Raw genomic sequence first — 17675 nt, forward strand, 5'->3', positions numbered from 1 at the left:
CCTCCCTCATCCTCCATCACCCCTCCCTCATCCTCCATCATCCCCTCCCTCATCCTCCATTACCCCTCCCTCATCCTCCATCATCCCCTCCCTCATCCTCCATTACCCCTCCCTCATCCTCCATCATCCCCTCCCTCATCCTCCATCACCCCTCCCTCATCCTCCATCATCCCCTCCCTCATCCTCCATCACCCCTCCCTCATCCTCCATCACCCCCTCCCTCATCCTCCATCACCCCTCCCTCATCTCCATCATCCCCTCCCTCATCCTCCATCACCCCTCCCTCATCCCCCATCACCCCTCCCTCATCCTCCATCACCCCTCCCTCATCCTCCATCATCCCCTCCCTCATCCTCCATCATCCCCTCCCTCACCCTCTGTCATGCTCTCCCTCACCCTCATCATCCTGCCTCCACCATCCTGCTCTATCCATCACCAGGCATTTCTGGTTCCCAAATAAAGCCACCCACTTTAAACACCAACTCCCAAGACTCCCCAGTCCCAGCGCTCCCCACACTCCCTTCTGATTGCCCTAGGGACCTCACCTATGAGGAATCATTAGGTCCTTTTGATTCTTGTGTATTCCTGTGTACTTCAGCTAGTATGACTTAACCTCATTCGGTACAACAAACTCAAGACTCAACCTTGTCATCACTGGTCTGGTTTTCTGCCTTTTTAAAGTCTAAATTATTTCTCTTGATTTTTTTTTTTTTATGAAAAGAAATGGCAGTTGAGAATCTGTTAGTTACCAAGATGTTTCTCGAGGATTGTCTTACAAAATCAGAAGGTCTGGTTACCACTGGAACACAGTGCCCAGTGACATAGCTGCTGGTGACCCCTGACCTTTCCAGCTTCTCCACTGCTGTCTGGTGAGCTGAGCTTCATCCCTCCCAGCTGACCCCGCCCCTCCCTGCACACACACACACCTTGGACCTTTCTCTCTGTTCCCTGGCTGGGAAGTCCTCATTTCCTCCTGATCCAGTTCACTTGCCACACCTGCGATCTAGGCTGTCTTAGCAATCCTCCCCTCATCATCTCCCCTGGGCTGGGGAGGCAGCACCTGCCTCTCTGGATCAGCCCATGGAGATCATCTGTAGGCCTGCTCTCCTGGGCACTGGGATATTAGGGTTTGACCTGACAATGCCCACAGGCTCCACCCAAGGCTGCAGAGGTATGGTGTGAAAAGGGCCTTGAGCTTCCAGACCACACCTCATCTCTCCCGGAAGAGTGACACTGTGGTTTTGGGTGATATGACCTCTGGTTCAAGGTGGAACTAGAGTGGGGTCTGACAGCAGCACCTGCTTTTACCTTCCATGTCAAAAAGCACATGTTGGGCTCTTCCCAGGGAGAAATACAGTGGCCACTGTGACCTCTGGAAAAAGGAGGAGGGTGTCAGATGTGTCTCACAAGGTGGGATGCAGGTTTCTGAATAGGAAGAGGGCCAAAAAAAGGAGAGAACTTTGCCCCAAAAGAGCATTTGTAGCTGGGTTTGGTGATGCCCACCTGTAATCCCACCCTCTGGAGGCTGAAATCACTCCCAAGGTTTAGGCTAACCTGAGCATACACAGTGGGACCCTGTCTCCACAAAACAAAACAAAGTTTGGGCCACTTACCCTGCTCACCTTGACTTCCCAAGGTCATAGCCCTGGCCAGGTTAATGTTTCCTCGTATCCAGTGAGTTCCAGAACCAGTTGAATCATGCTTACACAACAGAAGAAAAGCTGTTCTGCCCATCCGCTCACCTGTGCTCCAGCTTCTGAGCCCGACAGCCCCTCCTAAGGACTTCAGGATTAAACAGCAGCCCTTACCCACTCCCTAGCCCTCATCCCTTCCAGCCCTCCATCTCCTGTCCTCCCATTCCTTCTATCCACTTACCCTTGGCCTAGAGATTGGCCAGTTCGCACCATTCTTCCTGGGGACCTAGCCACAGGGCCCTGCAGAGAGCTCCAGCAGTTGTCCTGGCTGTGCTTGCCCACCCATACCTGCCATGATGCTTCCTCGGCATCCTTAATAGAGATGGTAGGTTTAAGACTAAAGGGAGCATCTGCTGCTCCCATAGAAAGATCCAGAGAAGCATGGGAATATGGCATTGGAGTGTGGTTTGTGTAGGACATGTGTGCCACTCCATGCAACTGCTGGGCACTTCTGGCATGGTGGGGTAGAGTGGTCATCCCCCTGAGTGTCATACAGGCTGGGACACAGGCTGGCTCTGCCACTCTCTGACCTCAAACCTGTTTCTCTGTCTGCCTGTGAACACATGAATCCAAAATTCACACAATGTAGATTCTGCCATTCTCCCGTTGTTAGAAACAAGTCATTATATCTAGCCTATACTCATGGGAGGACATAAGATTCCACAGGCCCTAAAGGAGAGGTTTCAAAGCTTTTCCAACTGCCACAGCCTGTGTACCAGCCCCAGTCATTGACACTTCCCCCATGTACAGAACCAACTCACGGAGCTGAGCACTATGAAGGGAACCATAATCCCACACATAGAAGGCAGACACAGGAAGATTCCCAGTTCAAGGTCAGCCTGGGAAACCTTAGCTCAGAGAACAAACCTTCACCCCCGCATCACTTCCCTAGAGCCTGTTCAACTGGCAGGAAGTGTCACAGCTGCAAGTCAGAGCTGCTCTCCACACCGGATAACAACAAGAAGCTCAAAAGCCAGGCAAGAGCACCGACCCGCATCTTGGTCAGTCCCTCAAGTGTAGCCCCTCTGGGCAGGAATGCTAGGGTAGGGACAGGCTCCCGGGGCAGGTATGCTAGCGTGGGGGCAGACCTAGGACAAGCATTCTGCTGTTGAAAGCGACTGGAGGCAGTGAGGCCCAGACTTTGGTTTCTGCCCTTGGCGCTCCTCTCTCTGTTACCCTTCAGGAAGCGCAGCCCACATCTGCATCTGTGACAATTCTGCCAGTTAAATCTGGAGAGTCAGGGCATCTTCTTTGGCGCTCTTGCTAACCCTGTGCATCCTTGCTGGCCTTCTCTCCAGTGTATGTCCTAAAAACTTTGTGTGTTTCTTATGAACCTCATTGTGGCAGCTGATCTCCCTTGTCCATTTTATGGGATTTCAGGTCTCCCTGGAAACAAACCTCTGGCAACAACTGCGAAGGAGTTTCTAGATTCAAGTTCCATGAAGACCCACCTGCCCCCATTAAATGTGGGTGGATGGGTGGCAGCCTGGTATGGGCTGAGGTTTAGTATTGCATAAAAAGAAGAGAGTGAGCTGAACACAGAATTCTCCACCCTCTGCTTCCTGACTGCAGATGCAATGTGACCAGCTGGCTCACACACCCGCCACGTGCCTTTGCTTCCACAATGGACCGGACTATACCCTCAAACCATGAGCACTAACAAGCTCTTCTTCCCTTACGTTGCTTTTGTTGGGCATTTTTATAAATGAGAAGAGTAGCATAGAGGCCCCATTACTACAGGAAAGGCTGCTTGTGCCCCCCTTTCTGCTCAGTGCCCTAATAGAACAGATCCCCGAAGATTTCCCTAGATCTTGTTTTGACAGTCAGCTTCCAGGCTGACCTTTGGGGCATTCCATCGCCCACCCTTCTGCCAACTCCATTCCAACTGCCGAGTACAGAGCACACCAAATCCTGACATTTAATCATGCTACGTACAGATTTTAGCCCTTTAACTGCAAGCATGCCACCTGGTGTTGGGTCATCGCATACGCCTGTGGGTGGCATAAGATGGATAACACTGAAACTGGAGGGTCATAAAGGAAAGCGGAAAGCCCGCCCCAGGGCTGCAGTTGGGGACAGCTTCTCTGAAGATGTGGTGCGTTAATGGTGGGAGCTTCCTAACTCAAGGAGATAGTAAACAACACACAAAAGTCCGTGCGTGAGTCCTGGAGGACTTTTTGAGCGACTATTATCTGCCTTGTTAAGGAAGCAGGAAAGACAACTGTTGCATTTCCTGATCTCAGAGAGCTTACAGTCTGGTAGGAGAGCAGATGCACAGAGGACAGGGGCACTGAGGGCATGGTTAGTTCTCTATTGGCAGTAACTGAGAGTGGAGGGGCACAGAAGAGCCCAAGAGGCTCCTTAGGTTGTGTGGAGGGTACAATATGTTTGGGCTGAGCAACCCAGAGCCAGACTTTGTCTGGCTGGTAAGAGACAGAGGTGCCTGCTATCACAATCCAAGGGTCTGCTTGAGGCAGAGCCAGTGCAAAGGATGTGGTTAGAGCCAGCCTGGTGTACTGAAGAGGGGCGAAGAGCTTGAGTAAGGAGTCTCAGCGGTGGTTTGAGAGGCAGGGTGGTTAATGGAGTAGCTGCAGGGGAGAATCCTTGGGAGGGAGCCTGCAGGACAGAGCTTTGGTCAGGAAGTGATGGGCATGTCACTGGACCCTGTATTGTCTCTGACTTTTCTCAAGTAGGACAATGACTCTGCCCAGGGAGGGGGTCTGTGACAAGGTGGAAGGGCCAGAGGAGAACTTCTGAGAAGAAAACCAGAGGCCGTGAAGAGGTGGGAAGGGCATGGGATTCAGAACCTCAGGCCCACCAGGACACAACCCCAGGTCCACAGCAGATGGGTGACCTTGCATGTCTCAGTCACCAGCATTGTGCTCCTTGCTTATCACGCTTGGGTGAAGGAAATGACCCAAATAGCATAAAGCCTGAAGGCCGGGACTAGGCCAGCTAGGGCTTGCCCTTCCCTTCCCAGCTGCACTTTCCATAGGTCCCACCTTCAGCAGATTAGACCCGCCTCCTGCTTCCTGCCTCCTTGCCTCCTCACTCATGGGTCTATGCCCACCTCCAGTCTCGGGACTGAGGCTCACTGAAGTCCCATCGAGGTCTGGTCTGGTGAATCAGCGGCTGGCTCTGGGCCCTGGGCGACCAGTTAGGTTCCGGGCATGCTAGGCAATGAACTCTACCCGGAATTGGGGGTGCGGGGAGGCGGGGAGGTCTCCAACCCAGCCTTTTGAGGACGTGCCTGTCGCTGCACGGTGCTTTTTATAGACGATGGTGGCCCATTTTGCAGAAGGGAAAGCCGGAGCCCTCTGGGGAGCAAGGTCCCCGCAAATGGACGGATGACCTGAGCTTGGTTCTGCCAGTCCACTTCCCAAATCCCTCACCCCATTCTAGGGACTAGGGAAAGATCTCCTGATTGGTCATATCTGGGGGCCTGGCCGGAGGGCCTCCTATGATTGGAGAGATCTAGGCTGGGCGGGCCCTAGAGCCCGCCTCTTCTCTGCCTGGAGGAGGAGCACTGACCCTAACCCTCTCTGCACAAGACCCGAGCTTGTGCGCCCTTCTGGGAGCTTGCTGCCCCTGTGCTGACTGCTGACAGCTGACTGACGCTCGCAGCTAGCAGGTACTTCTGGGTTGCTAGCCCAGAGCCCTGGGCCGGTGACCCTGTTTTCCCTACTTCCCGTCTTTGACCTTGGGTAAGTTTCTTTTTCTTTTGTTTTTGAGAGAGGCACCCAGATCCTCTCCACTACAGGCAGCCGCTGAACCTTGGATCCTCAGCTCCTGCCCTGGGAACTACAGTTCCTGCCCTTTTTTTCCCACCTTGAGGGAGGTTTTCCCTGAGTAGCTTCGACTATCCTGGAACAAGCTTTGTAGACCAGCCTGGGTCTCCGGAGAGTTGGGATTAAAGGCGTGCACCACCACCCCAGGCTCATGTCCTAGGAGTTTTCTTGAGCACAGCTGAATCTTGGCTTCTGGTCTGTAAAATGTGGAGGTGTGGTGTCTTAACAGTACACCTCTCCTGAGGTTCCTGGAGAATTCTGGTCCTAGGCAGCTGGTGGTGAGTGTTGGCACTGTCCTCTGTCCATATAAGTTCTCTGTGCCCAGGAGACAGCAGGGACATATTTTACAGAGGCATTTGAGACACAGGGAAGGTGAAGTTCACTAAGGCCTTGCAGGCTTGAGAGCTGGGTTGCTCTATTGTTCCCTGTAGCCACACCCAGGATCATGGAAGTGTCTGATCTTGACTCCCTGAGGGACTTATCCACCCCCCACCTGGAGCCAGGGCAAAGAGGCTATCATAGGAGAGGGTCAGCCTTGAGCAGTTATAGGAGGGGGTTCCTTGCAGAATGTCTGGCCATGGGGTGAACTCTGACTACCACTAGGTCTGCTCCCAGCATGGGACTGCAGCAGGCTATAGAGGGAGGGCTCCTGCCACTGTTCTGCTGTCCTGACCCAGGGGCTAGAAGAAGGGACCTGCGGAACAGGAGCCCTCTGAGTCCCTGAAGGCCCAAGGCTTCAGCAGCCCCTGGGGGTGTCCCATGACAAGAAGACAGGGGTGGGAGTCTGCACCCTATAGCCTGGGGCTCAGTAGACCCTCCAGACCCTCATTTGCTATCTGTGTGGCCAAAGGCCAGCTTTATGTGACAGTCCTCACTCCATGTTCCTTCTTGTCCCTGAGCTGTGATAACGGCTGATCTGCAGCCATCCTGACTGAAGCCAGAAGTGGGGTTTTTGTTGTTTTGTTTGCTTGTGTTTTTCTCCCTTACTCTTTCTATAAATAACAGATGTTCAGAGGGAAGGGAGGCAGGTGAGGGAGCACAGAGCTGAAATCTCAGCACTCAAGGGGCTGAGGTGGGAGGATGGAAATGTCCAGGGCAGCCTGGGCTATGCACTGAATCCCCCTTGAAAGAAGGCAACAAATACATAGAGCACACACACACACACCATCCTGCAGACTCACATAGACACACACACCATATCCCAGACCCACAGACACACCATACCACAGACACACCATATCACACTGACACAAAGACAGATGCACATACCACAGACACCCACATACAATACACACACACATACATACACACAAACACACATGCACACATACACATCATACCACAGACAGACAAACACACACACACACCATACTACAGACAGACACATACACCATACCATAGACACACACACCATACCCCAGACACACAAACACACCATACCACACAGACACAAAGACACATACACATACCACAGACACCCACATGCAATACACACACACACACACACACACACACACACACATACCATACCACAGACAGACAAACACACATACCATACCACAGACAGACACATACACTATACCATAGACACACACACCATACTACAGACACACATACCATACCATACCATACCATACCATACCATACCATACCATACCCCCCCCCACACACACACACACCACATTACTGCTTTGGGAAATTACAGTGAGCTGCTATCTGCTGGAACATGTTGGCTCACATATCCCCAGCCAGCAACAGTTGGCTACATCCTGATGGCATGGTCTACTAACTGCAATTCACCACAGCATAAACCCACCCGTTGTCCTCTGGTCTTCCTACAGTTTGTAAGGGAGACACTAAGTCAGGACTGAGCCATTTTTCATGCCCCCTGCAGAGTTTGACTCCACTTACTGTTCCCCAAACCTCCCCAACACTGTGTATAATATTATTTTCAATACCTGTCGGTTTTACAGGGGGGAGTATGTACTGTGTTTAACACTGCATTGTTCTAACTGGTTGTGATTTGAACATTATTTTGTCTGTTGGCTGTAAGTTTTTCCTTTTAGTAAACTGCTTTATATGTGAAACTTTGTCATGTTCAATTTATATTCCACTGTTAGAGCCAGGCTTGGAAAGCCTACTGTTCACCAATATTTTCTAACAGTCCTCTCTCTCTCTCTCTCTCTCTCTCTCTCTCTCTCTCTCCCTCTCTCTCTCCCCTCCCCCCCTCCTACTCCTCTTCCTTCTCTTTCTCCTCCATTTTTGAGACAGGGTTTCATGTAGCCCAGGCTGGCCCCAAGCCCTCTTTGTAGCTGGTGATGACCTTGACCTCCAATCCTCCTGCATCCACCTCCCAAGAGCTTTGCTAACAGCCTGTTCCAGTACACTTAGTTCTGTGGAGCTGGGGATGAAACTTCATGCATGCTAGAATTGATGTTCAGTCAGCTGAGCCAAATTCCCACCTTACTATATTTTCTTCTTGTCTTTGGTGTAAAAATATTTACTTTTAATCCAGTTGGACTTTTTTTGAGCAAAATGTAGGCCCAGAGAGCTCTATTTGTTCCTTTAAATTAATAATCAACCCTCAAAACTTGTTTTAAGTTTATGGGAAAACATGAGGGCAGAATTGGATTCCCATATATTCACTCTGCCCATGTTGTCTCCTGTTAAACATTCACCGTGCTATGTGAGCCTATGCCAATGCGTGTGATGACCTCAAATCCGTGTTCTGCAGTGAGCTGTTGGCATGCTCTTCAGGTTTGGGCGGTGTGTAAGGACCTGTATCCATCCTTGTAGACTTAGAGCCCATGAGTGTTCTCTACCCACCACCCTCCCCTCTGCCCTGGAAACCACTGACCTTTGCACTATCTCTGGCTTATGGTCCATGATCTGAACCCCATCCTCACTGGCTTTTGCCTTGTTTTTCCATTCACTCCCTAACCGGTGTCATAGTTGCTTCCAGGATTGGTCAGTTCTAAGTAATGCTGCATGTGGGGTTTTATGTGGACATTAGCTTTCTGTCCATTTGAAGAAATGCCAATGAGGGCGTGTCCTAGCATTGCTGTGATGAAACCCCATGGCCAATAGCAACTTGGGAAGGAAAGGGTTTAATTGGCTTATGCTTTGTCATCACCATTCATCATCAATGGAAGTCAGGAACTCAAACATGCAGGAGCCTGGAGGCAGGAGCTGATGCAGAGGTCATAGAGGAGTGCTGCTTACTGGCTTGCTCCACATGGCTTTCTCAGCCTGTTTTCTTAAAGAACCCAGGACCACCAGCACAGGACCCCACCCACAACGAGCTGGGCCTCCCACACCAATCACTAATTAAGAAAATGGCCATAGGCTTGCCTACGCCCTGATCTGATGATGGAGGTGTTTTCTCCATTGGGGTTCCCTCCTCTTCAATGCTCTAGCTCTGTCAAATTGACATAAAAGTGTCTGGCGCAGAGTGGGTTCTAGAACCCATAGTTACAGTGAGGGGTGCCTTAGATCAAGCATGCTTTGGGGAACTGGAACGGTGGCTTACTGGTTAAGAGGGCTTGCTGCTCTTCCAGAGGACTTGCATTCTATTCCCAGCACTGAGGCAAGGCAGTTTACAACCTCCTGAGGCTCTAGCTCCAGGGACATCCGATGCCACCTTCTGGCCTCCACCAGCTTTTTTCTTTTTCTTTTTCTTTTCTTTTATTGGATATTTTCTTTATTTACATTTCAAATGTTATCCCCTTTGCCAGTCCCCCCCCAACCCCCTATCCCATCCTCCCTCCCCCTACTTCTATGAGGGTTGTTCCGCCACCCATCCACCCACTCCCACCTCCACGCCCTGGTATTCCCTGACACTGGGGCATCAAGCCTTCACAGGACCAAGGACTTCTCCTTCCACTGATGCCTGACAAGACCATCCTCTGCTACATATGCGGTTGGAGCCATGGGCCCCTCCATGTGTACTCTTTGGTTGGTGGTTTAGTACCTGGGAGCTGGGAGGGGGGATCTGATTGGTTGTTAGTGTTGTTTTTCCTATGGCATTGCAAACCCTTTTAGCTCCTTCAGTCCTTTAACTCCTCCATTGGGGACCCCATGTTCAGTCCGATGGTTGGCTGCAAACATCCGCCTCTGTATATGTCAGGCTCTGGCAGAGCCTCTCAGGAGACAGCCATATCAAGCTCATGTCAGCAAGAACTTCTTGGCATCCACAATAGTGTCTGTATTTGGTGACTGTATATGGGATGGATCTCCAGGTGGGGCAGTCTTTAGATGGCCTTTCCTTCAGTCTCTGCTCCACACTTTGTCTCCATATTTCCTCCATTGAGTATTTTGTCCCCCCTTCTAAGAAGGACTGAAGCATCCACATTTTGGTCTTCATTCTTCTTGAGTTTCATGTGGTCTGTGAATTGTATCTTGGGTATTCCCAGCTTCTGGGCATTATAATATCCATGTATCAGTGAGAGTATACCATGTGTGTTCTTTTGTGATTGGATTACCTTACTCAGGATGATATTTTCTAGTTCCATCCATTTTCCTAAGAATTTCATGAAGTCATTGTTTTTAATAGCTGAGCAGTACTACATTATGTAAATGTACCACATTTTCTGTATCTCTGTTGAAGGACATCTGGGTTCTTTCCAGCTTCTGGCTATTATAAATAAGGCTGCTATAAACATAGTGGAACTTGTTGTATGTTGGAGTGTCCTTGTTATATGTTGCAACATCTTATTAGCAGGTTTGAATCGAGTTGTTGCTCTTTTGACTGAGTTTTGAGGGTTGGCTTTTCAGGTCTCCCAGTTTTTGGATTCTCATCTTCTTTTCTTTTCTTTGTTTTTTTTTTCTTTTTTTTTCTTTTTCTTTTTCTTTTTTTTTCTAGACAGGGTTTCTCTATAGCTCTGGCTGTCCTGAAACTCACTCTGTAGACCAGGCTGGCCTCGAACTCAGAAATCCACCTGCCTCTGCCTCCCAAGTGCTGGGATTAAAGGCCTGCACCACCATGCCTGGCCTCATTTTATTTTCTTGATGTAGTCCTTTAAAAGTAGAAGTATTTAACTGAGTGAAGGACTTAACTCTTCTTTTCATGAGCCCTCCAGTTCTGTGCTTTGAAAGCTATTGATGATGCAAGGCTGCCCATGTCTCTCTTATTATCTTTGAGTGGCTTATAACCTCAGGTCTGTGATTTGTTTGGAGTTGATTTTTGTGGAGGTTGTGCAGCGTTTGAGCCAGCATGGCCATCTGTGACACAAACACCGAGCCCTGACAGCTCACATGTCCACAGGCTAGCGAGACGGCGGAGAAAGTAGGCATGAGGTTAAGTCTGAACGGCAGATGTGTGAGGTTGACCAAGGCAAACAAGATCGGTGCTCTGTGCTGAGAGAGCCCCTGGTGTTTGGTGAGCAACAGGCATTCCGGGTGCTCAGACAGCAGCAAGCTGTGCCTGTGGGAATTCGTGAGGCTGCTTCACACCCTTGTTTTCTGCGCCTCTGAGTGTGTGAAGTGCTCGCTGCTTTGGTCTTTTCCCTAAACCATGCATATGTGATAAATGGACAATTTAAGGAAAGATACCAGAGAGTACCTCGGGTTTTACAGGAAGGTACTGAACTTGGCAGCCATCCACACTGACTTCTCTTCATTCCAATGTCCCTCTCTTCAGCCTTACCCACTAGCACCCCTCCCAACTCAGTCACCCTGTGCTCTGGAGGCTGGTGTCAAGCAAAGCTCCTTGTTGTCTCTCTCATGACTTCTGGGCCTGGTGCAATAAGCCTGGTGTGACCTCAAGAGAAGTGTGGTGGCTTTCTCATTAACAGCAAGGGAACAAAGGCTTAAAGTGGTGTGGCCAAGGTCACAGATGGGTCACTTCCAGGGAATGTTCTAAAATGTCTCTGAGGACTTGCACCAGGTTTGTGACAATTTGCAGGGATCAGTGAAGAGAGCCCCCTAAAGCTACAGTCACTGTCTGATCCAACAGCTGTCATCAGTCTTCACATCCACAGATGTCTAGGGTACCCCTGTCCCCTTGCACAGTAGCAGTCTCCCCAAAGCAGCCTGCTGTTCATGGAGCCCCAGGGATGGCCAAGACAGGAGAAAGCACCCGCAGGAGCCCGCGCGGTTTCCTACGACTCCAGAGAGCCCTTTCTAACCCTCTGGCTGCTCCTTCAACAGGTGCCTTCCAACCTTCTGTTGCCATGAAGATTGCAGTAATCGGGCAGAGCCTGTTTGGCCAGGAGGTTTACTGCCAGCTAAGGAAGGAGGGCCATGAGGTGGTGGGTGTGTTCACCATCCCAGACAAGGATGGGAAAGCAGATCCCCTGGGTGAGTGAGCAGCTCAGGGGCAGGGAGGAGGGTGGGCTTGGTAGGTAAAGTCTGGGGTCTCACAGCACAGCCCTTGCAGAGGACACTTACACACCTTCCATCCTGAATCCACCCCGATGCCAAGTGGCTGCTGGACTGCCCTGGAATAAAGTGACTATGGGGTGGGATCTGTATCCTGACCAGTGGGCATAGAGAAGTCCATTTTGTCCCACATACCTCTCTTAACTTCTCTGACCCAAGCATCTAATCTCTGAAGACCTCCTAGGGGTGGCTCTTGGGGTTGTCATTCCGTTCATGTCACCATCTTTGGGGCTCTGTTAGCCCTGAGTGCTCAGTCCACCCAAAGGTTCCTGGCACACAGAGTGGATAGAGCTGAGAGGTTTCCCTTTTAGCATCTTCTGGGTGTCCCTACCTCACTGGGGAGAGCCCTACCTCAGTCCTGGACCCTTTCCTTGGAACTGGAGCCCAGCACCCAGGATGCTGGGGCTTCCATATGATGAACAGGGCCTTCTCAGGCCTGATGGAGGAGGACTGTGGGGTACAGCTTAAGGATGGGAGATTGAGAGTAGGAAAGTGACTTTGTGGGACCAGCCAGATCCAGGGCAGAGCAAGCAGCCACAGTCTGACCCCTGGACTCTGATGATGCCTGCCAGGTCTCAGCCTTGCACCTGACCACAGCATGATATACATGACCCCACTGTCTGAGCTCTACAAACAGATACTAACAGTGACCAGACAATGTCTGCTCCCAGTACCTGCCAGTACCAGCCCAGGCCCTGTTGGGACCACTGCTTGGCCTTGACCTTGGATGGCCTGCAGGAGTCTCACTGGCCCCAGTGAGGCTGCTTTGGAAGTGTAGTCCAACCTAGTCTCATCACAGCTGGTCACACTGTGAAGCTGAGATTTGTCCTGGTCGTTAGCTGGCTCTTTTCTCCTGTTTTATTTACCTCGGTACATAAGATGTCGTTATCCACATCCCAGGGATGTTAGCACCTTGGCAACACCCTCCTACTGATTCCAAACCTGGTGACATTGACTATGTAAATATTGCCCCTCATGACCACATCAGGTCATGGTGGCAGAGATGAGGACAGAGAGCAGGGTCAAGGGTGGACTGTACACAACAGGAGTGCTCTTAAGAGAATTGCTTAAGGATGTTCATAAGTACTGAAGAATGGTCAGCCAAAGAGAGCCCCTGACGGTCAGGGTTGTGCCTTCCAGAGGCCGCTGTTACCACCAACCTGAGGATAAGAGGGGATGGTGTTGTGCAGGAAATGGCCTATAAGGAGCCCTGCAGGCCGGGACTGGGCCTCCAGGCTGCAGGTGTGAGGAACAGAGTGTGTACATCGGGCGGGGCCAGGTCTGCATCCTGGGAGCAGGGATTAATTGGCTTCTCTGGGAAGGAACCCCTATAGCTAGGGTGAGGCATCTGACTAGGGTGGTGGACAGGATCCCACCGAAGGACCAAACTCTTTCCTCACCCTTATTGTCCTCCTCCCTCCCCCCCCCCCCACACACACTGGCCTCTTCACCTCCTCCTGGTACAGCTGACACCCAGAGGATGGAGAGGTAGGGAAAGGGAAGTAGAGATGTCAGGGGAAAGGAGGAAGACATAGTGTTGGGCATGGAGGGGCCTCTGGAAAGGGCTGTAAGGAGAACCTGTGAGATCTGAGCAAGGGAGGCATTCGGAGGCCTTAGGGCTTGCAGCAGGAAAGTCCCTGCCCAGTACTCACCCGCGGCTAGCCCCACCCACATCAGAACTTTGCTGGACAGTGGGAACTGTTCCGGAAGGGGACCAAGAATGGGCCCATAGCCACTTCTCTGGGTAGAGACAGCTGACAGTGTGTGGGTAGAACAGAGAGGAAGCTTGCTCACCTGCTCTCTCCACAGGCCTGGAGGCCGAGAAGGATGGCGTGCCCGTGTTTAAGTTCCCTCGGTGGCGGGCTCGAGGACAGGCTCTGCCCGAGGTCGTGGCCAAGTACCAGGCTCTGGGTGCAGAACTCAACGTGCTCCCCTTCTGCAGCCAGTTCATACCCATGGAGGTCATCAATGCCCCCCGGCATGGCTCCATCATCTACCATCCATCTCTGCTGCCCAGGCACCGAGGGGCCTCAGCCATCAACTGGTAAGATGGGCTCCACCCTCAATTTGCCTGGCATGTCACCCTCCCTCAACCTGAAACATCTCTCTGGGGCAGTCAAGTGCATGGTGCTGATGCCTACCCTGCCCTGCCGTGTGTCTCCCTGAACCACAGTAGGGGAGTGTTAAGTCAGCACGCTTGTCAGGTGGTGGTGCACACGCATGGTTGGAGATCATAAACGCTGTTTCTTTTCTTCCCTTTCTATAGGAGAAGGTGTCAGCCCCCTATGGGAGGAGGTAGACCCCTCCCAAGAGTGGCAGGGGCCAGGGACCAGCTCCCAGGGTATCCTCTGTGACACTTTCTATCAGACTGATACTTTCCTCGTATCTTCCAGGACCCTCATTCATGGAGATAAGAAAGGAGGCTTCACTATCTTCTGGGCTGATGACGGTCTGGACACTGGTGACCTTCTGCTGCAGAAGGAGTGTGACGTGCTTCCAGATGACACCGTGAGCACGCTGTACAACCGTTTCCTCTTCCCAGAGGGCATCAAAGGGATGGTAAGACTGAAGGCTGGCCACGCCTGCCCTCCCATCACATACCTGCCCTGACACAGTCTCTAGACTCTTGGCTCCATTGCCCTTCCTGATCGCCACTGGCCAGGCATACACACTCAATTTCAGGACTCGTGAAAGAGGGCACTCACTCTTTAGGACCTCAAAGGGATGGGATGATGAACGTGAAGGAACTGTGGGCAGAGTAGGCAGAGCCCAACTCAAGAGGGTGTTAGCCCAAAAGGCACTTTGGTTGGAGTCATTGACTAGACAAGTCCAGACACAGGGTGGGCCAGGTGTGGTTGAATCCAAAAGCCTCTAAGTCTTTGGATTCTCACGTCTCAATTTGGTCCTTTTTCTGTTTAGTTCATTTTATCCTCAGGTCAGATGTCCTGCATGACATGAAAGATCCTTGACTCCTATGTCTAAGCTTCCATGGGGTGAGAAACCCCATTTCTCCAAGATATATGGCTGAAAGATCAAGGAAGACTCTGATTGGACATTATGGGTCATGTGGTTATGCTGACTCAGTTGTTGGCCTGAGCAACAAGAATACTCTGACTTGTGGGGACTCTATAAACATCAGGGCCTGCAGAGTGTCGATCCAAGAGAAGCAAGAAGGAAATTGGGTTCAGTATGACTCAGTAGCCAGTGTTGGTTCACACTTCATGTTTATTTTAGGCACATTTAAGAACAGCACAATTTGGTGAAAAAAGACTTCCTGGTGATATTTAATTCAATCCTGTGTGTACAATAAAAGCTTAAGACATGACTACAGCGAAGCCCTGCTTTGTAAAGTACATGTGACACCTGTCATAAAGATGGGTTGTGTAGATTGAGTGAGGGAAAACAAGTTCATGATAAGGGTCTGGGGAAGGATGTGGTGTGGTCCCAGCCACATAGATAGCATAGCACAAATGTCACCAGGCTATTTACCATGTCCTTTCCCAGCCTTCTGGGCAGACAACCGGTTATTAAACATCTCTCCATCTAAAGGGACAACCCTGCATGGTTTTTGTTTGGTTGGTTTTTTTAGTTTTTAGAGGCAGGGTTTCTCTGTGTAGCTCTGGCTGTCCTGGAACTCACTCTTTAGAGTAGACTGGCCTCAAGCTCAAGAGATCCACTTGCTCTTGCTTCCTGAGTGCTGGGATTAAAGGTGAGCACTATAACTGCAGGCTAACCCTGCTTGTTTAACATTCCTCATTTCCCTAGTCCTTATCTCTGAACACAAGGACCTCTGCCTCCTACACTGATTGGCTGCTTCGGTGATATGCATCCTGCTGTGATCAATTGGGGAAGATAGCCACTTAATTGCAGTGGTGTTCCAGACTCTCCACTGGGCAGGGCTGTGGAAAGACAAGGAAGGACACAGTGCCCCCAGGAGGTCCTAGTGTGTATATTGTTCCTGTAGGGTAGGCTAGTGAGAGAGGACCAAAGCCCTTGATAATCAGGCCAGGATGTTTTACAGACAAAGAGCCTTGTCACATGGCAGTGAGCAAGGTGTCAGTCACCAGACCACTGCAAGCCCTGAGCCATCTGCCCCTCACCACAGTCTGTTTTCACATCAGCTGCCTTTTTGTCTTTAATGTTTTCACTGTGTGTTAAACAGTAGTGAGCAAAGCTGCCTTGTTGAATACTTAGCCTGAGATGAGAGGACTTCACATTCCACAGCAAATGACTCAGATGGCCATTAGAGACAGAGTATCCAAGGCAACCACTGGTCACATGTGTCTACTTAAATTAATTATAATTAATTTCCGTTCAGGAATTTGGGGATGGGAATCTAGCTCTGTAGTATAGTGATTACTTTGTATGTTTCATCTCCTGCATTATAACACACACACACACACACACACACACACACACACACCTACCTTTGAAGTCCCCAGGAGCTGGCAATTGTACAGGATTGTACAAACACAGCCCATGTTTATCACTATAGTGTATTTCAACAGGCAACCCTCCCTGCATTACAGTTCTGATGCCCTATTTTTTTCTTTAATTTTTTTCTATTTATTTATTTTACATGTGTGAGCATTTGCCTGCTTGTATATATGTGCACCATGGATATTAGAAGAGGGCATCAGATCCCATAGAAGTAGAGTTATAGGAGGTTGTATGCTGTCATGTGAGTGCTGGGAATGGAACCCAGGTCTTCTCACAAGAACACCCAGTGCCCTTAACTACCGAGCCACCTCCCCAGCCCCATGGCATTCTATTTCTTGTCAACAATAGCTCCTTTGGGTCCTCCTCAGGATGGGTTACAGCCTCCTTTTCACTCCTTGATTCAGACCCCAGAGAAGTTACTTTACTACAGATGTCGAAGCCCACATCAGGGCTTGAGAGCTATTCTCCTTCAAGAAGGTTCCAGACAGCAACCCATAGGCTTGTGTGTCTGTTATCCCCAGTGGGGTCTGGTTGTTTCCTCCCCTAGAGATCTAGAGCATCTATAATCTAAGAGGATGTGTTGCTGATGGTCTGTGTGCCATTCCACTCTCCCCAAATCCTGTCACCCATACCCTGTGTCCCTGTGTCCATGCTGTAGGCTTCTCAGGTGCCTGCAGGGTGAGGACCAGGACTGGATGTGGGTGGGACGCTGATGCTGGGGAAGCTGACTGGAGTCTCCTTTGCAGGTTCAGGCTGTGCGACTGATTGCAGAGGGCACAGCCCCACGCCGTCCCCAGCCTGAGGAAGGAGCCACCTATGAGGGCATTCAGAAAAAGGAGACAGCCATGGTGAGTACCAAACCCAGCTACCCAGCATCACCCGTGTCTGGAGTGCAGAAGTGGCTCAGGGAAGCAAGGTTCCACTGATGCTATAGGAACAGCAGTGGAAGGCAGGGTTCCAGCACAGCATCGAAACGTGGAGGGACAAGGTCCCTTCAGGCATCATGTTTTTCCTGTTTCTCTTTAAGTAGAAGAAGCATCACTCCAGGGAGGAAGAATAAGTAGGGCTATGGCGTATATCAGCCTTGGAGCTGGAAGCTCCAGGACACTGAGAGGTTTCTTGGAGCAGCAGTGGGTTGTCCTATGGCTGCCTCTTCTTGGGACTGGTTATCTCTGTATGGAGGTCTGCATGAGCCCTGTATACATAAAGATACAGTAGTGGGGCTCTACAGGATGGGCCAAAGCACTCTTCCTGGGACTCTGTGGGACCTCAGCCACCTTGACAACAGTACAGTAGCCTCTTCCTAAAGCCATTCTACAGGCTGTGCAGGGAGAGAACTCAGGTCACAGCCCCAAACCAGGGCACCCTGCTCTGC

General features: G+C 50.7%; 1 protein-coding gene across 3 annotated transcripts in view; it reads left to right on the forward strand.

Moving 5' to 3' along the window:
• The first annotated feature begins 5195 nt into the window (after positions 1 to 5195).
• Aldh1l1 (aldehyde dehydrogenase 1 family, member L1) overlaps positions 5196 to 17675 on the forward strand; it is a 48404-nt gene continuing 35924 nt past the window's right edge. Inside the window, exons 1-5 of one of the 3 annotated variants that reach the window (XM_030255052.1) lie at positions 5196 to 5325; positions 11630 to 11779; positions 13670 to 13904; positions 14254 to 14419; positions 17047 to 17148. Coding sequence is in view for 2 of the 3 variants with exons in the window: in NM_027406.2 (NP_081682.1) it covers positions 11653 to 11779; positions 13670 to 13904; positions 14254 to 14419; positions 17047 to 17148 (630 nt within the window). In the remaining variant the exon portion in view is untranslated. Of the gene's footprint in view, positions 5399 to 11629; positions 11780 to 13669; positions 13905 to 14253; positions 14420 to 17046; positions 17149 to 17675 lie in introns of all 3 variants that reach the window. The other 2 variants (NM_027406.2, NM_001356412.1) reach the window with 2 other exon arrangements.

This window comes from Mus musculus, chromosome 6 (assembly GCF_000001635.26).
Source record: "Mus musculus strain C57BL/6J chromosome 6, GRCm38.p6 C57BL/6J".
NCBI classification, from domain to species: domain Eukaryota; kingdom Metazoa; phylum Chordata; class Mammalia; order Rodentia; family Muridae; genus Mus; species Mus musculus.